Source organism: Alnus glutinosa, chromosome 4, assembly GCF_958979055.1.
Source record: "Alnus glutinosa chromosome 4, dhAlnGlut1.1, whole genome shotgun sequence".
NCBI classification, from domain to species: domain Eukaryota; kingdom Viridiplantae; phylum Streptophyta; class Magnoliopsida; order Fagales; family Betulaceae; genus Alnus; species Alnus glutinosa.
This window is the reverse complement of record NC_084889.1, coordinates 32,556,794-32,582,321: the sequence shown is the minus strand read 5'-3', so window position 1 is coordinate 32,582,321 and position 25,528 is coordinate 32,556,794. Positions and strand designations below refer to the sequence as shown.

The 25,528-nt window shown below is 34.9% G+C and overlaps 2 protein-coding genes across 2 annotated transcripts; both read left to right on the top strand.

Moving 5' to 3' along the window:
* Nucleotides 1–2,992: 2,992 nt before the first annotated feature.
* LOC133867185 (AP2-like ethylene-responsive transcription factor At1g16060) lies at nt 2,993–5,868 on the top strand. The gene is made up of 8 exons (XM_062303895.1): nt 2,993–3,240; nt 3,369–3,451; nt 3,594–3,602; nt 3,757–3,845; nt 3,944–4,017; nt 4,114–4,164; nt 4,342–4,418; nt 5,082–5,868. Exons 1-8 carry the CDS (start codon nt 3,089–3,091, stop codon nt 5,627–5,629), a joined length of 1,083 nt encoding a protein of 360 aa, XP_062159879.1. The 5' UTR covers nt 2,993–3,088; the 3' UTR covers nt 5,630–5,868.
* An 8,827-nt stretch (nt 5,869–14,695) lies between these two features.
* On the top strand, nt 14,696–16,357 carry LOC133866330 (uncharacterized; the record flags this gene model as incomplete). Its single annotated transcript, XM_062302849.1, has 1 exon — nt 14,696–16,357. A coding segment is annotated over one exon (1,662 nt), but the record flags the coding sequence as incomplete, so codon positions are not given.
* Nucleotides 16,358–25,528: the final 9,171 nt, after the last annotated feature.

The following is a 25,528-nucleotide window of genomic DNA, read 5'->3' as shown; positions in this document are numbered from 1 at the left end:
TATGGGTGGAGAATCATGTATCTCTTCATTTCCCTTTTCAAGTCCAATTCAAGGAGTTTTGTCTTGGACTGAAATTGGTGAAATTGCATGGCTCAATTGTCACAGGCTCACAGCCCTAAATTTCGTCTGGACTTAGCAGTCCAAGGCTTGGGCCTTAAGGATAAAAATGCAAGTTAAATGGGCCCTACCTCAAAGATTTTTTTTGGGTTGACACCAATTTGGCGTTTATTGATGGAAATAACTGTCCTCCATAAAATTTGATGCTATTATTATTATTATTAGGTTTGATAATTAATATGAAATAAAAAAAGTTAGCATTAGCCTAGTGTAGTTGACCAATTGCGGGCTCGAGATCGTACCTAATAGTTAGATTTGGCTGGAATTAATTAAGGTTTTAATATTAAATATTTGGAAAAATCAAATTTAGTTTCTAAATTTTTATGCGATTTCAATTTAGTCTTTAAAGTTTTAATTTGAAAATTAAGTGTTTACATTTTCTTTTGATTTCAAATAGGTCGCTTTGTCAACTTAGAGCCCCAACAGCTCTAAATGGCCAGAGAAGGCAAAAGCATAGAACTGAAAAAAAATTGCCGAACGTGGAAGTGTTTTCCCCTTCCCTTGTAACGGCGTGAGACCGTCTTTTCTTAAATGTTTGCCTCCGGCCCTCCACCGAACCGTCTACGGCGTCTTTTTCAGTTAAAAATAGTGGTATAAAATATGGACCATCAACTTTTTTTTTTTTTTTTTTTTTTTTTTTTGGGTAACGTGAGATATTCAGTTGTTTTCCCTACAGGACATATTTAAAAACAAAAAATACCCCCAAAACTCATTAATAAGCAGTAGTTTCTAGGGACTCAAATAACTAAACTTGGCCTAAGAGATGGATCTTAATTAGGGACTATTAATTAATGGTATGCTTACTTAATAACACAAGTTGAAGTGGTTGGTTTGGCACTTTATTATTTAATCCCTCGGGCCCCACTATAAAAGTTTGTATAAAGCTATTACAATAAGTCAATAAGATATAAAAAAGATGAATGATTCATGCATTAACATTTTCCTATAAAAAAGGGTACCCTAAAACCATTTAAAAAAAAACTTAAAATGTTTAATAATCATTAGTAGTTACAAACTCTACCTATATATTTTAGGGTCCATTTAGTTATTAGGTTTTGGCATGATTTTAGTTTAATATTTTTATTTTGAATTTCGATAATATTAAGTTTTAAGTTTTACTTCAATTCCAAATAAATTCGATCTTCCTTCAACTCATAATCCAATTAATTAATTGTGTGTGCCACATCAAACTAATAAATCAATACCAAAACAACATATGCTAACTATACGTGAAAGTTTCACGTAACATATTTCTATTAAATTACAAATATAATCTAAATAAATAATAATAATAAAATATAACTGACTGTCACTTATTTGGTGAAGGGGCCACTACCCCACTGGTGTAAGGGGTTGTCCCTCTCCTAGGGGGGGTAGCCTCCGCTAGCTTAGAGACCTGCAGCCACCGGTCTCTTTTTTTTTTTTTTTTTTTTTTTTTTTTTTTTTTTTTTTAATCTTTGGTATTGGGTCTATTTGCAATTTGAATTAATTAAATTTTTCATAGTTGACACATAACATGTCAAATATGAGCCTGACATTGATTTATTGGTTTGATGTGGCACGCAACAGATTGATGGAATGACTTAATTCAAATTTGAGTAAAACTTGATAGCCTAATTGTCGGAATTTTAAAATTTCAAAGACTAAATTAAATTTGATATTTGGTAATTAACGCACGTTTTAGTTATAAATTTGCAAGCAAATGGAAGAGTGAATTATTTCGGCTGTCAACTTATAGTGGTTCGTTTCACATTTGTTTTCATAGTACTCTAGACCCTATTTCTCTTAGGACACAGTATTACCTAAGATTTTCATGTTAGCTTGAACATTTTAATTATGAGCGTTGACATTAATACCCCGCATGCATGGTCCTCTATACTAGTTTAGGCAATTACATCTATACTCAATTCAACCATTTTCTTCAACCAAATAAATAATAGAAAACAAGAGTAAAATAAAGAAAAATAAAACAACAGTGAAATAAAGAAAAGAATACACACACACACAAAAAAAAAAGTCATCTTCACCCGGCCTCTTCATTTTCATCTCTAGCTCTTGAGTTTGGCTTGCCTCCTGACGCTGGAGATTAACCGTCAAGATTGTCTCCAGGAAAAAGATAATCGGAATTCTCCTACAATTTTATAATCTTTCACCGCTTATTTTTTCACATGAGATCTTAGTAAAAACTCTTGCTTCTCTCTCTCTTTTTCTCGATGGATATGGAAAATGCTCTACTTTTCAGATTTAATTTGTCTCCAAAAGTGGTTTCCAAATGATGTGTCACCATCCTATGAGATGGTTACACATTTTTGAAAATAATATATCTCATACATGAATATTGACACATCTTTTAGAAATCAACTTTTGAAAAAAAAAAAAAAAATTAGTAAGCGTATGTAGCACTTCTCGATAAATATATATAAAATAAGAGAAATGCTATTTAATAGATTGTTATACTATCAACTCTTGATATTTCTTTTTTTACATGCTCTTGTTAATCCAAAAGAGGATTTTCATTGACATATTATCTCAGTTATATATATGATAGTTTTATATCAAGGTACTATATACATACATAAATATATGTATGTTTGTGTGTTTGTATATATATATATATATATATATATATATATATATATATATATATAAAGCTATGAAATTAAGAAGAAATTAAGGGTTTAGCCTAAAAATTATTAGCACGTACATAGAAGGCTACATATAATTTAGAATTCAATACGATTGGAACGACGTACAGTACATAGCATGATAGCACAAAGTAAGGTACGCAAGGACAAGAGAAAAAGGCCATATGAGCCGGTTAAAGACGGTCACAAACAACCTCCTCTGCCGGCTACCTCTAATTTTCCAGCCCATACTCTTCTAACTCCATTCTTTTTCCCACTTCTTTAAAAGCCTTCTCATTGCACGACTTAGTCATATCTCGATCTTTACATTTTTTTATCTCACTTTCATGGCGAAATTATCACAGCAAAACCAGAAAAACAATGCAAACAGCCACAGTAAGAACATCAATAACACTGAGAAAAAGGTGAAACGAACAAGGAGAAGTGTGCCAAGAGACTCTCCTCCTCAACGTAGTTCAATATATCGAGGGGTCACTAGGTCTACATTGATCCACTTAACTCTTCGTTAATTCCATCTATATTGATCTTTTTATGTTTTCTTTATTTATTTCCTTGTTTTTGTTATATATTCTCAAGTGGCCGGTGTCTTGTACGTGATTGTTTCAGGCATCGATGGACAGGCAGATATGAAGCTCATTTGTGGGATAAGAACTGTTGGAATGAATCCCAGAAAAAGAAAGGAAGACAAGGTTTCTTTCTGATCACCTCCATTTATATATAAATTTTCTCATGTGTCTTAATTAATTTATAGTGATTCACTGATTATATTATTAATTGACCGTTCTTTCTTTTCCTTTTGTGGGTGATTATGGGGATCTTATTCAAATGCAGTCTACCTTGGTATGTATTGATCACTACTTTTTTTTTTCTTTTATTATTATTATTATTATTAATTGCAGTCACAAAAAACGCTGATAAAAATGGAAATATATATATAATTTTTAGTTTTGGTTTTATTTCTTTTTGTAATTATTTTGAGGGGTTGAATTTTCAGGTGCCTATGATGATGAAGAAGCAGCAGCACATGCTTATGACCTAGCAGCACTGAAATATTGGGGTCCAGAAACCATTCTTAACTTTCCGGTAATTTTGTTTCTTTGATATTTGATTATATATTGATATATAGACTGGAAGATTATCTGAGGAAGAAACTAATGATCAATATTAACAATTAATTGCAGTTATTAACATACCAGAAAGAACTGAAAGAAATGGAGGGTCAATCAAGAGAAGAATATATTGGATCATTGAGAAGGTTTAATTAGAATCTACACCTAGCTAGGTTCAATTTTGAGAAAAAATATATTACAAATTTTGCAATTTGAATTGATGTAAAAAGTTGATCTTGCAGGAAAAGCAGTGGTTTCTCTCGAGGTGTTTCGAGATATAGAGGTGTTGCAAGGTAATTATATATCCAAATTCCAATTTCTTTTGAAACTCAATTATTTGTTTATTTTTGTGCAATATATGTTAGTAAAAAATTATTAAGTGTTATTTACCTCACAACAGTTAATTTTGTCTATCAGATAAAAAAAAAAATTAATTGAAATGCCATTTTCTTGTGTGTGTCAATGAGCAGACATCATCACAATGGAAGATGGGAAGCTCGAATTGGCAGAGTCTTTGGAAACAAGTATCTCTATCTTGGGACATATGGTAATATATACCTCCTTCCTCTAATTAATCTCCATTAATACTCAAATCAACTTTCTCAAACATGATATAAAAGGGGATAGCTAGAAAAACGACATTTAATCTTTTTTTACCACTTTTAAAAATAAATCTAAAGACATATGAGTGCACCAATGCTAGATTGGAAAATGGACAACTCTCTAGGCCCTTTGCAAAATGGCATTTAATTTTTTTTACTAACTTTTTCTTTAATTACACAAAAATATGAAAAGTCTTGTTACCCATGACTTCCAGTACTCATTCCTCGTCAAATAAAGACATGCCCCTGAAATTTGAAACTTAGATAATAATAAAAAAAGAAAAAAGAGTTGTAGAATTGAGGCAAAAGATCACAAGTGAACTACTGATTGAAGAATAAAATTTTCCTCTAAATTGGATTGTGGTATGCTGGTTAATGAAACACTTGATCTCAATTCGTGTGTCAAAACATCTGTTTATCTAACTTTTAATTAATATTACAGGATTTCACCAAGGAACATGGTCCTATATATTGTTGGGAAGTCCACTGATTTTTAAGCATTATTTTCTCAAGATTGAAACATAAAATGGGTTGCATTAAATCTTTTTGTCATCATATATTTTCATGAAAATATGCTTCTTAATTAATCATCTTATTGACTTTTGCAGCTACCCAAGAAGAAGCCGCCACTGCCTATGATATGGCGGCCATAGAGTACCGTGGACTCAATGCAGTCACCAACTTTGATCTCAGTCGTTACATCAAATGGCTAAAACCCAATAATCATAACACCAATATTAATGATGATATTCCCGGCCACCATAATCCTATTATTGCAGATAATAATTTAACTCCAAACCCTAACGATCAAGAACTTGGATTAAGTTTCTTCCAAAACCAACAAACGTACTACAGCTCAGGAGAAACCTCAGTGACTGATCAGCCGCAGCAGGAGAATGCCACGTCAGCCCTAGGGCTTCTTCTTCAGTCGTCCAAGTTTAGAGAAATGATGGAAATGACATCCGTCGCTGACTGTGATGATCATCCATCAATGCCTTCGGAGTCTGAGCTACCACAGTGCACGTTCCCTGATGACATACAAACATACTTTGAGTGTGAGGATTCTAGTATTTATGGTGAAGGAGATGATCATAATATCTTCGGTGAGCTCAACTCCTTTGTGCCCCCAATCTTTCACTGTGATTTTGATGCTTAGAGGAGAAGTACCGCATCAATTAGAGGTTTAAAAAAGAAGAAGAGAGAAAACAAGAAAAACGAATTTCCACTTCTCATTACTAGGGGAAGTAGCCTAGCTAACTACATCATTTGGTTCATTCCTTGTAGATGTAAAGAGGAATAAGCAATTTGCTTATCATCATTCTTTTTATCAAGAGTAATGCTATTTCTTTACACTAATTTATCATATTTATTTTATATTGATTAACGTAGATAATGTATTTTAAATGGCTTTTCATATCAGTCACTTCAAAAATAAAAAATAAAAGCCATTTAAAATATGTAACGTCAATCAATATAAAATAAGTATTAGAAATAAGTGTAAAGAGCGGCTTTAGTTTTCTATCAATCAAGAATAAGCTCAAGTTTTCTTTGTTTCTCTAATAGTCTCTAGGCCCTCTACTCTGTCCTCTTTCTTTTCTTTATTTAGTTATTTTATTTTTATTTTTAGCATTGAATAGAAAAATATTTACACATAAATATGCATGTCACGTGTATCAAAATATATCGCTTCCTTACTTTTCCGACCGGCTCAAACCGATACAATGGAAAAGTACAAAAAATCCTTTAATGGTTTAATTTATTGAGTAATACTATTTGCACACTTTGTACACAATGTCTTCGCATATATATATATTTTTTTAAAATGAAAACCAACACACTTTGTGTACAGAGTGTGCATACAAATTAAAGTGTGCAAATAACATTACTCTAATTTATTGGGAGAGTTGAAGGGAAGGGGGGGGGGGGGGGGGGGATTCATATATAAATATTGGTCTAGATTGGTCTATGGAAAAAATACGGTGTGCGTCAGAGTTGGCAGAGTCATAAATAGAGTTTTCACATTTCGCCTCCCCAATTGTCGAAAAGTCGTTGGAATGATTGACCTCCCGCTCTTTTCCAAATTTAGGTTCAGCCTCTTCGAGGTGAAATTAGGCGAAAGCATAGGAAGAGATCTACAGAAGATTCTTAGGCCTCGTTTGGTTTGTGGAATGAGTATTCTAATGGGAAATGAAATAGTTATTAGTGAGAATGAAAGAGAATTGAATGAAATAACTATTTCTACTCCTTAGTTTGATGACAACACATATATTTTTTAATTTGAATCAAATCAAAATTACTGAAAACTCTCACATTATTTCTTTTTTTTTTTTTTAAAAAAAAAACTCTAATAATATAGAAAAAAAAAATTGAAAATTGGGTGGCCGACCACCCTAATATCATAGGGGGTGGCACAGGCCACTGCGAAATGCTCCTGGGTGGTCGCACCACCCCCGAAACGCCTTGGAGGTCCACCACGAGCCGTTCTAGAGGTAGTGCGACCACCCCCAGCTCCTTCCTTGGGGTGGTTGGCCAGCTACATATGTAACGTGTAGGTTAGGTTTTTTTTTTAAAAAAAATAAAATTAAAAAATGAGAGGAAATAAAAAATAATGAGTTGATTTTTCTAGAAATGTAATATATTCCTCTTCGTAAGCGAATAGTTATTTCAATGAGAATAATTATTCTAAGAAATAAACCCCTACCAAACATAGGCTATGGAATAGTCATTCCTTAGTCATTCATTTCTAAGAATCTATTCTGCAAACCAAACGAGACCTTAGTCCTTATCACAAATGAAGATGTCTCGTCTTCTTCTAAGAGGAAGATATTTTATATTCGTCACAGATGATGATGCCTTGTCTTCATATGAGATGAAAACTCTTATGCTCCTTCTGTTTCAGCGTAAAATGATTTTCTGGAAAATGATTTCGGCATTTTCCGGTGTCTGGTAGGGGCGAAAATAATAGTCAACTAGAAAATGATTTCTGTTTGACCAAAAATGCTTAGTAAATTTCGGAAAATGATTTACGGATTCCGACCACCATCGAAATATTGCCGGTATCGGAATCCGACAACATCCGGTTAATGTCGCGGGAATCTAGCGACGGAATCCGGCCACCTTCGCCGGAATCCAGTCAGCTAGATTCCGGCGACCAATCTGACCGGAATCCGGCCATCTGGCCAGAGAGCCAGATTCCGGCCGGCTGGCTGGATCTGGCCAGAGAGGCCGGATCCCGGCCGGCCCTGGCCAGAACGGCCGGGCGGATCTGGCCAGATCCGGCCTTTTGTGCCGGATTCCGGCGAAACTGTCGGAATCCGGCCACTTTCGCCGGAATCCGGCTATCCCAGATTCTGACGAAACTGTCCGGATTCTAGTCTTTATCTCGAATTCTGGCTTTATTAGTCGGAATCAGGTAAAAATGGTCAGAATCTTGTCGGTTAGTGACCGAATCTCGTCATCGATGATTTTTATATTATTTTACATTAATATTTTTATGTTGTGAATAAAAATTGATTTTTATAAGTTAATATGATTGAATAAAAATATAAAAAAAATATTTGCAATTTTCCGTACGCGTCAAACACCGAAAAATGCTTTCGACGGAAAATGGTTTCCTGAAAAATGACTTCCCTGAAACCATTTTACGACGGAAACCATTTTACGTCGAAACAAACGGAGCATTAATTAGTTTTTGTCCTAACTAGACTAAGACACCTCCCTTCAAGGGGTGAAAAAGATACGAAAATGGAACTCCGGCCGAGAAAGAAAGAGTATTCATCTCAAAAGAATGTAAAAAGAAAATAGAGAGGACACAGGCACAAACAAAGACTCTTGAAAAATTAAATAGCATATGAGATCAAATTGATTTAGGGTTTGCAACGGGAGGAGTAAATTTTTAGGGCTGAAAACGACATAGTTTTACTTTTAAAAAATTAAAAATATCACCAAAACCATAAAACAATGTCGTTTTATTAAATATTATTTTTTAAAAAATAAAATTGGCGAAGGCAGGTTGGAATTCTATCAAAGACAAGAGGAAAACGTTGTTCACGCCGAAACAAGAATGAACTCTTGGCCTGCCTCTGCTTTGCTATTAGAAACCAATCCGTACAAGTCAGTGTCAGGTTAGTGTACATGGTGGTCGAATGAAAACCGTAAATCGTTTTCTAAACTTAAACTCTTCATTCTTGCACGTACGTTTGTGAGAATCCACCACTACCGGGCATTGGAGTTTGTTTGTAGCCCAACTCTACTGCCATAGATCTTTGAATTTTGGTATTTGATTGCTGGAATCTGGTGGCCCTGACCAGATTTCGACAATGGTCATCGGATTCTGGCGGACCAGATTCCTGCCAAACTAGCCGGAACCTTATCAGTATCGCCGGATTCTTGCTAGTTTGGCTGGAATCTTGAAATTTCTGCAGGATTCTTATGAAATTGGTCGGAATCTGGCGACAGAGGCCGGACGTCGCCGGATTCCTGCAGTGGCTGTCGGATTCTGTTTTACGCCGTTATTAATTTTTTCATATGAGCCAAACACCAAAAAATATTTTCAGAAAAATCATTTTTTTTTTTTGAAAAATAATTTTGTTGAAAATATTTTTCGACGAAAGACAATTTACGTCGAAACAAATGGAGCATAAGAAAAAGCTTGACCAGAAAAACCAAGTAGTAGGGCCACGTATAGCTAAATCGACACTCGACAGTTGTGGAAGACCATGGAGACGCAATAGAGGCTTGAGAACGTAAGGGTTAATGTAATATTTACTTTCGTTTGGATGTTTCTAAACTTCCATTTTTTAGTTTTGTTATATTCCTGTGTTAGCATTAGTGCTCTAGCTACAAACAACCTAAAACTTGACATTATTTAGACAAAATCAATTTATTTAGATTATCATAATATTTTATTTGAGAAATTATAATTCATGAGTTAATTGAAGTCTTCCAATTTTGGCATCTCCGCTATGTATCCGTCAATCCACCTCCGTGTTGTGTCGTTCATGATCTCCTTCCTGGCCGCTGTTACTGTTTCCTGGTTATGTTTTTGCTATGAATAAGAGTTTTCTTCTCTGTAGATCTGCTCTCATGGGCAATCTATGAGATGAAGGTTAGTCAGGTGTGAGGGGTTATCTTTCATGGCCTAGATATTTCGGTGTGAGGGATTATCTCCTTAAGGCCAGTTGAAATAAATTTTTAGGATGTTTGACTACCCTTGTCTTAGATCTAATCTAGTCGGAACTGATATGTTCTTTAACTATTTTTGTACATGGGTTAGCGGATAATGAAAGTCATAGATAACACTTATTGTAAGAATTTTGTTTGTATCTAGCTATGACTATGTAACCTCATAGCATGTGGCTACGATTTTGTAGAGTTTTATGCTTCGTGATATAAGAGCTTTATGCTCATGATCTTTGATCAATAAAATACTTAAATCTTTTGTTAAAAAAAGAAAAAAAAAAAAAGAAAAAAAAAAGAGTACTAACAACAACTTCTTTAAATCTCATTCTTTTTATAAAAAAAGAACCTTGATATTAGATTTAATTGTTGTTCAATAAACTAAGGAAACACCAAGAGGAACCAAAAGTTGTACCCTTAAATATAGGGAAGCAAAAGTAGTTTTTTTAACATTATTTTAATATAAAAAACTTTTTCTTTCCTCTCTCATTTCTCTAGCGTTTATTTAAAACAACATTTAAATTATTTCTCTTTTCTATCTTTTTTCCGTAGCATTTAATTTAAAGAATATTTAAATGGTATATATATATACATGGAAAAAAAATAAAGGAAGCTATTATGGAGTGCATTTAAATAGGAATGCAATAAGTGATTTAGTTCTTTAAATTGAAGAAAAGTTTAAGAGAAGCTACTCGTAGTGCTCTAAAAATCTAATTCACAATTTTCTTATGACTAGTTAAATTGATCAGTTAACTGTGAATTATAAAATTAAACATTTTATCTGATAAGCCTATAATGTACTATAAGTACGTTATGGTAGAATAGCTTGTTTTGGTCATTGAAGTGAAGGCTTGTCCAAATCAGGAGTGTGAAAGATCTTTCTCAGTGGCCCTTTTCCCATCCTTCAATTAGAAAGAAAGAAAATGTTTTACTAATGAGATCTTATTTAGTCAAGACGTACGTACATTGGTATTTTGAATAATGGACACCAAGGATCATAGGACTTAATTAATCATCTAATTAAGTCCTGATCTCTCTCTACGCATCCGCTCTTTCTTTTCTTTTTTTTTTTTCTTTTTTTTCACATATTTCTTTTTATTACAAAAGAGGGTGGGATTCCATTCCACGATACTCCTGTACAGATCAAAAACATAGGACTAAAAAGCATAAAGTTCTTGTGTTTCCATAGCTAGATCCTTAAATTCGTGGTAGGGTACTTCACTATTGAATAATTTTCCCAAGGAATAAAGCAAAAATAAAAAACACTGTTCCAAGTTAAGCATCCCAATTGAATATAAAACTGAAAAATAATTAAACAGATAAGCAAAGGATCATTAAGGTATATATATATCTGCTATATATAAAGCACATCAAAGAAGATGATTAACTTTCTTCCTTTTGGTTATTTAATTCACATTTTCTATGTACAGGCATCTACCATGGCAGGTAAAGAAGAAACTTTCAATCAATCATCTTGCAAATGAAGCAAAGGGTGCACCATTCGATGAAGGCCAGGAATCCTTTTGATCAAAGTTAACCTCAGCTCTTGCATATATATATATACATCAGTTTCCTGGTTGCTGCAATGTAAGTATGTAAGCACTAAACTACAACACATTCTGTCTTGCTGGATTCAGGAACGTAACGCACCGGCTAATTAAGGTTTGTGCATGTTTTGTTTTGGATTAATGCAAAATATATATACTTTGACATCTATTTCTTATTTCTGTTACTATTATTGCTATAATTTTTCACTTAATTAACTGCTTTGTCATTATCACTAGCTAGTGATCAATATTACTAAAAATAAAAAATAAAAATAAAAATAAAAAATAAAAAATCTTTTTTTTATTTTTATGAGACAGACCTTTAAAAATTAATTTTTATTCTTAAAATCTATTTTTACTTTTAAAATTCTAGTTCTGCCCAAATACGTAGGTGATAGAATGTGATTTTTTAGAAAGAGAGTTTATGGAGATCAGGGTCGATCGACTACTTAATGTAAATATCTTTTTGCTACTTCGGTGGTCATTAATTGTTTGAATCGGTCCGGCCATGGACGATATTTTTCCTGGGAAAACCAAAGAAAAATGTGTAAGAAAGAAATTGAAGCTGGAAATTTACAATTATAGTTTAGTGGGGATAGGGAATAATTTTTAATTTTTAATTTTTTTCAGTACTATTAATTTGACTGAAACCGGCAATATAATTATGCATGTCTTCCCCCTCCCTTCTTCTTCTTGTCTATCTGTTCCGATTTGTTCTTATTTTTGTTCATATAATAACTGTTACAATGTTAATTAAGTGATTAAATCTTTTTATTTTTTATTAATTTAAAATTTTGAGATACTTGATTATTTAAAAAAAGAAAAGAATTAATTCTTACACGTGGATACACCTTATAAGGGGTTTTGTTCCCTAAATTTAGGAAAAATCTCAAAAAATACAAAAAAAAAAATATGAAAAATACAAAAACTCACCTACAACAGCTTCCTTATATATTCCCTTCCCTATACATTAGGAATGCTACAGTGTTACCCAATGCATTATGTAGTATTGTAACATTTCCATAGATTCTTATAATCCTAAAAAAACCCACAACCTCTCTCCTCTATCCTCCCATGTCTCCCAAGTCCCAATCCCTTTCTTCTTTCTCTCTCAGAACTCCCATCTCCCTCTTCCCTTCACCATTCTCACCTCCCTGCACGGCTGCAACATTCCATCATTTGCAACCACCGAAGAAACACAAACCCATCAACAACACCTCCGATTTCTTTCTACCAGGCTACCAGCTGACCATCAATTAATCCAAAATCACCAAATAAATTTGCAACTTTCGTTACTAGCCTCAACTTTCAAACTTCAGCCATTTGGCCAACTAATTTCCACAACAGCCGAATACCCATAAAATAACCTAGTAAATATAGAGATTACCTCATCGAAGGAGACCCAGGGCTTAGAAGCTGTCGGAGGTGGCTTAGACCCAAGGCAATCTCTCTAATCTCAGAAACGTGTTCAAGCTCTGTAATTATGGGGCTCACTAAACTATTTAGAAATGGCTTTTGGCCTAGGATCTCTTTCACCAACACCCACAGTGTCGGTCAACCCATCGGCGTCATCTCCCTCTCTTTGTCAGTTCTCTGCATCTCTCTCTCTCTCCCTCAAACTTTCCCGAGCTCTCTTTGTCGATCGTCTCTCTCTCTCTCTCTCTATCTTAATGTCTCCCTCTCTCTCTATCGATCGTGCCTCTCTCTGTGATGTTCAAAAGGAAGAAACAGAAGGGATGGAGGCTTTCTACATCTTGCGTGAGACAGAGAAGAAAAGAAATGAATAAAAAAACAAAAGAAAAAATTAAAAACAAGATTTTAATATTATAAGGAAATATAAAGGGAAATTATTATAGAGTGTATTTGTTTAGGGAAATAAAAAGTAGTTTTGTTCCATATATTTAAGGAAAATGGTTGGATAGCTACTGGGAATACTCTAAGATAGTATTTTTATTTGAATTATGCTTTTCTCTGCACATTTTAGACGCTTTACATATTTAAGTTGACTGTTGAATTCTTAATACAATAGTAGAATGTTATTTTTAAATAAAAGCTCTATTAGCATTTTTTAGGTAAAAGGAAGATATCACCAACGCTCTAAGGTATATATTCTTGATATTTTTAGTTTTTGTGTACTTTTTCTTAATTAAATATTGGGCGAACTTCACTTATAACTCCTGATCTTTCATCACTTTTGCAAAACGGTACCCAAACTTTAGAAAGTATTAATTTAGAATATCTATCTTTCAATTTTTTTTAAATTTCAACCATCTTTTAAAATTTTCCGTAGAATGCATCAACATGCACAATGTCTCTCTTACTGCACAAAACAATGGCCTCACAGTTTATAAAAAAATCGTGTATTATGATGCTTAAATAGACCCGGGGAATAAAACAATCCTTTGATGCAATTAAAATTCTAAAACATTATTATTTATTATTATTATTTTTTTAAGAGGTGTTCGAACGGGTAAGTTTCTCGTCCAGACACGACTAGGGTTGCACGAATTACTAGTTAGTTGTCAACGTTCGAACGTGGTCCGACCGCTGGTCTGATTCGATGCTTCTACCAATATATGATATTCTTCCCATTTGGAAGTCATCCAACCATGACAGCGACCGAGATGTTTAGCCAGCCTTCATTATTTCCTCATTCCATGATCCGTTCAGACGATGTCCGACTGTGGGTGCAACCGAGCCGCTCTGTGGCTTCTTTATACTTATGTTGTTTGACCGCCAACCGACCGTGAGTCTACTCACACCTTTTCTAGACTCTTCAATTTGTCCATTTTTGTTCAAGCGAGCTCCAATCGACCTTCCAACCAAGTGAATCCAGAACAATGTATGCTTTGAAATAGGCCGTTCGGACCCCTTGGGATCGCCATCCCAATCGAGTGATTAGGCCTGTGAGCACCTGTTCTTCGTACAAATGTCTCATGCGGACGCCCAACAACCGAGAGTACTCCAACTGAGCTATTCAGACCATCAAGATCTTGTATTCCAGATCAAGTGCCAACTTAGCCTAATAAAACTTAGACTCACACCAATTTGTTTTGACACATAATTTTGCCAACACAAAACCTAACATATACCATGTTATATTACCACTTTATTCCAAAAGCTTGAGATGATAAGAAATTGTTGATTTAATCATTTAATAATCTGTATTCTACGAAACTGTGATGAAATGATCATATATTACACTAAGAAAGTCTGCTAATCTTTCAGTTGCAGTTACAAAAGGAGAAATGGTGCACATAGAGTACCCAGTGCCAGGACTACTGAAGGGGCTATGGAATGAATGGGGAATCCACATACTAGTTTTGGTGAGCTTTACCTTGCAAACTGTCCTCACTCTGTGTGGCAACCGTAGAAGATACATACCAGGATTTTGGATAAGATTCACAGTTTGGTCTGCCTACTTGCTGACTGGTTCTGTCGCAAAGGTTATCATAGGCAAGCTCAGTGCTATCGAAATAAGTGACACTAAGCAACACAACGTCCCAAGGGAACTAGAGGCACTGTTGGCACCTTTACTTTTAGTCCAACTTGGAAATCCGGATACCATTACTGCCTACTCGATAGAAGATAATAAATTGGGATTGAGGCAGCTACTTAACCTGATCTTCCAAGTGGGAATTGTAGTCATTATCCTCGTTAGGTGCTGGACTGGTACTTCGATTTCTTTTCTATACTTGCCAATGTTTTTTGCCGGAATAATCAAGTACGGAGAGTTAGCATGGGCTCTCAAGTCAGCATTGAGGAACTCTGGTTTAACCACAGAGGAAATTGAAAAAGAAGTAAATGTTCCTGCTTTATTCCGAAAGCTACCAAGGGATGTTCCCGGTCTGGAATTGATCTTAAAGGCTTATTATCGCTTTGATTGCTTCAAGCCTCACCTTGAGAACTGGTTCTATAAGCCTTTTCATGAATCTCTTACGTGGATGTCAATTGATGAATATTCGCCAGAGGACATGTTCAAAATCATAGATGCTGAACTTGGCTTCATGTATGATGTACTCTATACAAAGGCACCTATTATATATACACGGACAGGCTGCTTTCTGCGTATCATCAGTTTCTTCAGTTTAGCATCTATTTTATGTGGATTCACAATCATATTTAAAGGCAAAGACATTTTACAGCATTGGGATGCTGGCTATACCTTTTTCGTGCTAATCATAACTATCATTCTAGAGATTTATCAGATCATACTGCTACCTTTCTCAGATTGGGCAATAATCCAGATGATTAGGCACCATAATATGCCATTTATGATGCAGTGTTTGCGAGTTCTTGGCCCAAAGTCATGTAAGTGGAAGAGGTGGTCCAATTCATTGGGACAATTTAATTTGTTAAGCTTTTGTCTTCACGACAAGCATTTAAAGTTCAGTAGAATCATCAAGTTTCGTGGCATGGACATGGATTTCAGAAAGATTACGAATAGGAAGCGAGTGGGGTTTCCCAAAGTATTGAAAGAACTGATAGTGCAAGAGTTGAAAGAGGTGGATCAAGTGAGAGACCCAAAGCCCATCAGCCAAAGAGGTCAATGGGCACTTGAAAGGTATGGATGCCTCAACCAGTTCAAATGGAGTGTTAAAAGGAACTTTGACAAGAGCATTACCATATGGCACATTGCAACAGACATATGTTATGATTCAGATATTGTTTTATATGCTACTGCAAACTCCCATGTAGAAATGAGCAAACTGTTGTCGAACTATATGATGTATCTTCTTGCCTTGCGACCTCACATGTTATGCACCCCCACAGCGGATGTCATATTCCATCATGCCTACACTAAACTGATGATGTTCTTAAGAACTGGACCATCAATAATAAGAGATGAACACAAAGCTTGTAGACTTTTGAGAACTGACGAACTTCCAGAGGAATCGAACTTCGATAGAAATAAGGAAAGCATCGTCACATCTAATTGGGATGTGCTTCGAGACGCGCAAAGACTTGCTAGGAGTCTGATGGGTATGGAAAACAGATGGCACATCATAAGTAGTGTTTGGGTGGAGATGTTGTGTTATGCGGCAAGTAATTGCCCGGTGGATTACCATGCAGAGCAACTGAGGCGAGGTGGAGGGTTGATCACTCATGTCTGGCTTCTCCTAGCCCACAAGACAGAAAAGTTCTATACTAGTGACTAATGTTTTTTGTTTCTGTTTTTGTGTTTTCTTTTTGTGTTTTTTTTGTGTTTTTTTTTTTTTTTTTTCATGTTTTAAGGTATTTTACCTATATATTATTTGTGTGAATCACCCGATGAGATTGTCTCTAATAAATGCCTCTTAATTACATGTTAGGGTGAGAGTAGGATGTGGGTATGAGCCATGTGTACGTATAATTACGTAGTTTAATTACGATTGTAATAAATTCTCTCTATTAATTCGTAGTTGGAAAATCCTCTTGTTTTTTGATTGTTCAATTACCTATTATGATTAAATTCTCAAATTGAATTGTTTAGTAGGGCTGAGCATGGGCAGGGATGGGGTTTTTTTGACCCCGCCCCGCAGGGGTGCGAGTTCCCCAAAGGGAACCCGCAACCCATGAAAAACTTATTGAAACCGTGCGGGGCGGGGATCCCCGCGGGTTAACACAGATTTTTTTTTTTTTTTTTTTTTAATTTTTGAAAAAAGAATAATACATATTTTTTTTAGGTAAAATTGTTGCCTTGTAGGCTCATGCAGATGTGTACTTGTCAATGACCATAAACAGAGCCTATAAAGCCTAATGATTATAAAGATATCTTTCTTCCTATATACTGTTAAAGAAATCAAACAAGCAATTTTCATACTCTTCGGCTAATATAAGCAGAAGACATAAGAAGGCAAAGGTTCTGAAGCTTCAAAGAGTCGATCAGAATGAAAATAGAGGCATTGGAAAAATAAAAATCTTGTTCTTAAGGATCTAGTCAATCATTTCCACGTTCAACTGCTAGAACAACATAAATTAATTGCATCATGGAACAATTAATTTTGATTAGAAATATAGCCATGTGATGAAGTTAAATGCAGTAAATAACGGTGTAAGAGTACCTGCATGTTTCCAATCAAATGAGCAAACAAAACTAGCCGGTTAGGTTAGAACTGAAGGACTGAAGGAAAGGAGAGTAAAAAAAGAATTAAGAAAGTGAAGTTTCTCAACCAAAATGTGTCTTTTTTTTCATTTTTTTTTTTTTTTTTTCAAATTCTGTGGGGTGGGGCGGGGACCTGCGAAATTTTAAGGGCTCCCCCCGCAACCCACCCCGCACCGTGCGGGGGGCCCAAATAAGGCCCCGTGGCCCGCACCATGGGTGCGGGTTTTAGTCTTTGCGGGGAGGGGCGGGGCAGGGATTGCGGGGATTTGCTCACTCCTATTGTTTAGTTCATATTTTAGTAGTGCTGGCACGAGAGGGGGGCATGGAGACCAGGATTTTTTACTTGCAGATGGCAGTGCTGGTAGCAGAGGGGCACAGTGATGCCTCGTATGAACACATTGCGGCTGAGGTCGAGGATATCCTCATGGTGGCTTTGGCCTTCGTTTGGGATTGTAATTTGAAAAATGTGATTTAAAAATAATGATTTTTAAATGTGAAATTTGAAAATTTGTTTTTTAAAAACGAAGTTAAGTATTTGGCAAAATTGTAATTTAGCCTTTAAAATTACAGGTTAAACTTTTTAAAATTCTACGTTTTAAAAAAAGTACCACATTGCATGTGATTTGAAAAAATAGTTTTCTGCATTTTTAAATTGTAATTTTTTTAAAATGCAATTCCCAAACAATTCATTTTCTGTAATTTTGTTTTAAATTACACTTTTTGTCTACACTTTTTAAAAATGCACCCTTAGTGGTGCCCGCTAGTACCATTAATTGGCTCTAAACCTTATTATCTATGTTTTATTTTGTTATTTCTTTTTTGTGGTCCTAGGCTGTTTAATTTGCCAAGAAACTTTTGTGGTGGGATAAACAATTATTTTCTTATTTTATTTTATGCTTTGGATGTAGTTGAAACAATTTTCACGATGATAATGGTAACTTTTGGAGGATATTTTATGTGCTTTGATGCATTATTATGCTTACCAATTACTTGAAATATTTGCCTTAGATTTTTTTGATTTCATATACTTGCATTTAGAGACAAATTATTTTGATTCATATGTTCGTTGAAACGCGTTCTATTACAAAATTTGTCACCTTATTGTTTAACTATAAATTTGTAAACCTCTTACTCTTAAGGGAAAAACGAATTCCATCGTGTTAAAAGTATGCTTGCAAAATTTCAAGGCTTTAAATCCTCGAAATCAGTTAATGCTGAAACTTTGAGGACAATTTTTATAAGGATACGTGAAAATGTAACACCTCGCTCAATCATGTTGCTAATATTTTACTAATCATTGATGTGAGCTCGTGTTGAAACAAGTGATTCATATTCTCTTAAGTGTAGAGAGTAATACGAGAGTACCAGTAAAGTGGCCTGGACTATTAGGTTGTGGGGGTGCAGTACGGTACAGGGTATTTTGCAGTTTTTCATATCTGTCCGTATATTAGAGTTTTACTATAAATATGTTATGTTGTAACCCTAAATCATATTATAGAATATAGCCACACTCCTGTAGACGTAGGCAAATTGCTGAACCACGTAAATCTTGTCTTGTTTTTTTCTTTTTTTGATTCTTTATTATTCATCATCGTTGTGCACAGTAACAACAACTCGTAAGAATAATGTTATCATAAAATACGTAAAGGAGTGTTACTTTAACATGTGTGTGTGTGTCTATAATTGCCTTTAAGGTTTTATTAAGAATGATTAAACGGTCCATGTAATGATCAAACGGAGCAATGTTGCACAAGAATGGTCCATGTATTGATCAAACGGTGCAATGTTGTACAAGAACGGCCGATCGTTGCTTCTAAATGATCAACGGTGCAACGTGGCATGGAATGATTGATCGATGACAATTTGCATGGATTTATAATTTAGAGCACAAGCATGATGGAAGTGGTTCAATAGCCTAGGATAAACTCTAGGTTCTTATTTCGCCTACTTTCTGATACCCAACCCTGAAGAGAGAGAGTGAGAGAGAGAGAGAGATGACCTACTTTGAAGGTTGTACACCTAGCTAAGACTTGGAAAGCTCTCACATTTGAGATATAAAGCTCAATCTATACCTAGCTTGTGTTTATTTCTCATGTTTTAAGCTTTGATTTATGTGTTTAATCGCATGATTAGTTGTCTTTCCTTTTATAATGGTTTAAAATTAGGTCTTTTTAGTAGGAAAGTTTTATTCTTGCATACAATGTGTGGGCTTTAAAAAATAACTTCATTTTCATCATATTTATTGATTCTAGTAATACAAAAATGTATTATCTATAGTCAAATCAAACTTGTTTCCTTTCGATTTTTCCTAAATTTAGATAACAAAATTACTTTTTGTTTCCCTATCCAAATAATTTTCACAATAGCTTTCCTTATTTTTCCCTATCTCATTAAAATATTATTTATTTACAAAATACAAGTTCCCTACATACCCTCCTTAAAAAACCATTGATATTACATTTCATTGTTGTTCCCTAAAATAAAGAAACACTAAGGGGAACCAAAAGTTGTATCCTAAATTTAGGGAAGTAAAAGTGGTTCCTTTAACATTATTTTATTATAAAAAAATTTATCTTTCTTCTCTTATTCTTCTAACATTTATTTGAAACAATATTTAAATAATTTCTCTTTCCTCTATCATTTAATTTAAAGAATATTTAAATAGTATAGGAAAATGATAAGATAATATATTGTGGAGTGCATTTAAATGGGGAAGTAAAAAGTAGTTTAGTCCCTTAAGTTGAAGAAAAGTTTAAGGGAAGCTACTGCTAGCTAGTACTCTAAAATTTTAAATCACTAATTTCTTATGACTTGTAAAATTGAGTTAACAGTGAATTATAAAATCAAACATTTTTATCTAATAAGACTATAATGTATTAAGTACTTTATGGTACGTATAATAGCTTGTCTTGGTCATTGAAGTGGAGACTTGTCCGGATCAGAGGTGGGAATGATCCTCTTTTGTAGCAATTTTTCCATCATTTAGTTAGAGTGTACAATCCGCCAACAACCACTAACTAGATAACCGCATAATCGTAAATAACCGCAACCAGATAACCACGTAAGCCGATTGTGATTCCTAATTATAGAGATTTAGAAATCCGGTTAATAACCAAGTAACCGATTATATATACTTGGCATCTAGATAGGATAAACTTGGCACGTAATGTGACGTCTCACATTGCCTGGATATGAGAATGAGTATGTGCTTATATGTATATTCACATCTTTCTTGACACAACGTGTTTTAAAGTTGTGATGACCATGAACCTATCAAAACTCTGCAGTTAACCGTACTTCTGCGAGAATAATACCGGGATGGGTGACCTCCTAAAAAGTCTGGTTCGGAGGAGCCAAAAATGGACAATATTGTGTTATTGGGGTGGGTCGTTACAAATAGTATAAGAGCCATTACCCAGCCTAAGATGGGGGGAGCGTGCACAAGCTTATGAGGTTGCTAGCGGGCACTCGTTGGGACGCCAAGAATGGGGTGATCCCATGCGGGTTGCCAGCGGGGACGCTGAGTCCCAAGAGGGGGTGATTGTGACGTCCCACATCGCCTAGGTATGGGAATGGGTATGCGCTTATATGTATATTCGCACCCTTCTTGAGACAACGCATTTTAAAATCGCAATGACCATGAACCTATCAGAATTCTGCAATTAAGCATGCTTATGTGAGATTAATATCGAGATGGGTGATCTCTTGAAAAGTCTAATTCAGTAGAGCCAAAAGCAGACAATATTGTGTCATTGGGGTGGGTCGTTACACCTAATGTTAAGGAAGCTCTCCAAGCATCAGGCTCCAACTCTAACTCATCCACATCAAAAGCCACTTCTGATATAATGATGTGCACCCAACAAACATGCCTTACTAAACCACAAGTCCATAAGCCATGAGACACTCATTCAAAAGCAACTTTAATGCCAAGAGATTAATGACGTGAGTTACAAAATCCGAAAGTCAAGAGTTAATGCCATGCGTTTATGTCATGCGTTACAAAGTCCAAAAGTCTAAGGAAATACTCAATTGAGATAAGGCAATACAAATCAAATCATTTCAAATATCTTAATTTGGTATCACAGCCTTTGGTAACAAATGTTAATTTTTTTATTTTATTTTTGGGGTAATTACCTTTTCCCCCCATGAACTACCGGCCTATGTCATTTTACCCCCACGAACTACCACCTCGACCAAAAAAGAGCATCAAACTACCATCTTTACATATTTTGCCCTATTCCGTCAGCCTAATTCATGCAAAGACTTAAATGTCCTAACTCAATTTCAAAAATTACCTAAATATCCTCATTTTAAATAAAATTTTTTTTTAAAAAAAAAAAAAAAAAATGAAGGAAAAGGGGGTGGCTGCTGGTGGCCGGATGGCCTGCAAGCCACCCCGCCCTAAGGGGTGGCCGGAGCCACCTCTGGGGGTGGCTCGCAGGCCACCCAGCCACGGCAGCTTTTCCTTCGGTCTTTTTTTTTTTTTTTTTTTAATATATTAATTTTAATATTTTTTATTAATTACTGTAGGGGCATTTTGGTATTTAAATCAAACTTAATGGTAAAAAATGGCATATTCCATCCAAGTTAACGGAATTCCCAGACGGAAGAGGGTAAAGCAGTAAAGATGGTAGTTTGATGCTCTTTTTTAGTCGAGGTGGTAGTTCGTGGGAGCAAAATGACATAGGCTGGTAGTTCATGGGGGGAAAAGGTAATTACCCCATTATTTTTTTATTTTTTTATTTCCAATGGCTTTTTCTTTAACTACTACCAACACCAATTTTGGTTCTTCCTCTCCTAACCAAAGCTCCACTGCCTCATTGGTCAATACTTTCACTCAACCATTTCCTCACAAGCTCACTAGATGCAATTATCTCTTATGGAAAATAGCCATTCTTCCCCCTCTTAAAGGGTTTGACCTATATGGTTATGTTGACGGGTCAATTGTCTGTCCTCCACAGACTATCACCACCTAGGCTGACTCCACTGCCATTGTTTCTCAAAATCCAGCATGGCTGCATTGACACTTTCAGGATCAGATGATTCTTAGCACCTTAATTAATTCTCTCACGGAGAATATTCTCACACATGTTGTCAAGTGTGCTACATCCCGGGATGTTTGGGCTACTCTTGAACGAATGGTCACATAGCAATCTCGTGCCCGCACCATGCAAATTCACTTCCAACTCGCAATCTTGTGAATTTGGTTAAAGAAGTTTAACTCTACTACGATTAATTAAGTTCATATTTATTTAAAGTGTGGTTAAAACTCATGAGTACCACACCAATGGGTGCTTTCTCAACTTTTTCCTATTCTAGAGTTTTTAACGTATGGGGCCGGATTGTTGTAATATATGTTACAAACATTTTTTTCCGGTAGTTTGATCATTAAAACTTTGCACAAGCATCGATTTTTTATTTATTTTTTAAACCGTCAATCATTAAAAAATTTCACACGCTATTGACTCGCATATACGTTGAAGACCAAGTCTTTAATTAACACATGGTCATTTATAGGCTTTAAAAAGAATATAACTTTTATGACCCTTTTTTTAAAAAAAAAGAAAATTAGTTTACTACTTCTATAAAAGCTGATTCAGTTTACAAAAAAATAATCCAAAAAAAAAAAAAAAATGTCAATGACATTTTTAGTTTGTTGTCCACTTTGCTAAAGTATGGTGCTTTTAGTGAATTTTCCACCATGATTTAAGAATTGCTCCTCGCTACGGAAGAGAGATTTTTTTTGTGTTTTTGTGTTCAATTTTTTATCTCTTTGGATTTAATCTTTCAATTAAATCGATCGAAGGATTGTTCATTTGACCTTCATACTTGGAAGTGCATCCATATATAATGAAGGCAGAGCACCGAGTTGAGTACTCTAGAGAACACGAAATCAACCATTAAGGATAACGCTAGCTCTTGCATGATTAATTCTATATCATTATGAGATTGTTCCTTGCTTTAATTTTTATTTCTTGCATTCTAAAATATTCCATTATTATTAATATTTTGGATTACAATTATTTAGTGTCAACAAGAATTTTGCACCATTAGAATAATATTCCAACAAAACTGTCATACAATCAGGATAACATGATAATGTAAATCAGTTTAATTTTAGATTAGAAAAGGCTTGTAAAAGAGAAAATCGAGGGTTGATTATTACTATCTATCACGCGTGTCATCCCAGTTGTATGACATCAGTCGTATACCAATCTACTGACTAGCTAGCATTTCTCATGAATGAATGGCTATGAGAAAATCTTCATTGAGTTTCAGCCTAACTTTGATATTGGTGATTGATTTCATTCGTTGGATTAACTTTTTTTGATGAGGCAATTCTAGAAGACTTTTAAATTGTCAAGCATTGCCTTGCTACATAGTTTTCATTTGCTTTTCTGGAAGATTTTTCCAGAGATATGTGTGTGTGTGTGTATATATATATATATATATATGGCTATTGTACATATACATGCATGAAGCACAAAGGAGATTTTTCTGTTTTCACTGGCCAAGGAGCTGTCAGATCTGGATGAACATTTGGCCTGTCTTGCACTCTTAATATCCCAACCAACCAAACACAGCAGAAAAAGGCATTTTTTCAGTATTTTATTGATTAATGCAACCAGTAACCAATGGTGATTGATTTTCATAACCAAATTTGCACTCAGCTTGATCTCTTTTTGCCCACCATTGAGATGGAATTGCCTTAAATATTCAGCTAGTGGAAGCTGATAATAATTATAAATAGCCATATATATTCTAACTTCTCTAGCTATAATGATACGATCCGGCCACTTGAGTCCTTTTCATACCTTACATATATATATATATTTGCATCAGGAAGCCGCTACACCATGATGTTTGCTGTAGTAGGTCAAGTACGTTGTCTTTCACAGGATATGATGATCAGATAGAGAGATTATATATAAAATGAAAAGAAAATGCAGATCAGCATATATACAATTAAGTTGAATTGGTTCAGAGTCAGGAATATTGTGAATTTTTTAAACTTATATAAAGGTAGAAACCCTAGCTAGGCACTTGTGTTTCATGATTAGGCATATAAGTATGAACACAGAAACCGCAATCACCATATATAGTGCAAGATGGCACATAACTCAGCCAACAATTGTAACAAGAACAATACACGCGCGCAGCCGCCACTCCACCGGCCCCTAAGTGTGCCCTATAATCTAAATTATCCTAGCCTCTTTAACAGCACACTATCCACTAAATTAAAACAACAAAGAAAAATGAATTAATAAACAAATATGACAACAAAGGGTTAGGCCGGCCGATGCTGACATGTCAAGCACCAGTGCTACCTGGATCTTAAATCAAGCTTACGTGTCAGGTCAAAGTCCCACACGTGGTTCACAACCATTGGCACTTTCAAAGTCAAGTATCACAGGCGCCAAACATACGTTCCCCTCCCACACGTGTTTTTATCTGACTTTATATATTTCCTTTCTTTCGTCGTGATTAATTCAAGTACAGTAAAGTCAAATAAAATCAGGCAGCTAATAATCAAAGTTATCAACAAAGAAAACCTTAATTGACCAACAAGGAAACCATACTCTCCTTTTTTTAGTACCAAGTCGTACTACATTAAAATATATTCTCTCCTTATAGTTACCATTGTTGATACATGTGGATTTTTTGCACAATATTCGAACCGAACCATATCGATGGCGGTTAAGGGCAAAGACAAAAACCGGTGACCCGGCATGGTGCCGGTGAGAAAGTTTTAGATGGTCAATTAAGCCAGACAATTTTTAGAAATTATCCATATTAGTGTCACTCTAGTAGTATTCTCATTTTTGAAAGTGCCTTTTGTTCTGTGCGACTCTGTAAAAATCCGCATCAACAACCATTATGATAGAAAAATAAAATAAATAATAAATAAAAAACCAAAAATAGGTCCTCGTTATTTCTTAGTGGCTTGATTGGAAAATAACAGTCCGTATACGTAACTAATATATCCATTGTTGTTATGTGTTTGAACAAAAAACATGTACAGTTTTCCATGATTACAAATTAAACCACAGGTCTTCTTGTTGGGGAAATCATGAGTACTAATTAGTATCCTACGTATTTGTGACTTAATTTGTGGCCTACACTACTCCATGCATGCAGTTCTATATATGCATGTTAGGAAGATAAATTGTTTACTAGATAATAATTAAAGATGCTCATGAATGTTAAGTTTTAAATTGTTTAGCGTATTTCTTGTACCATTATA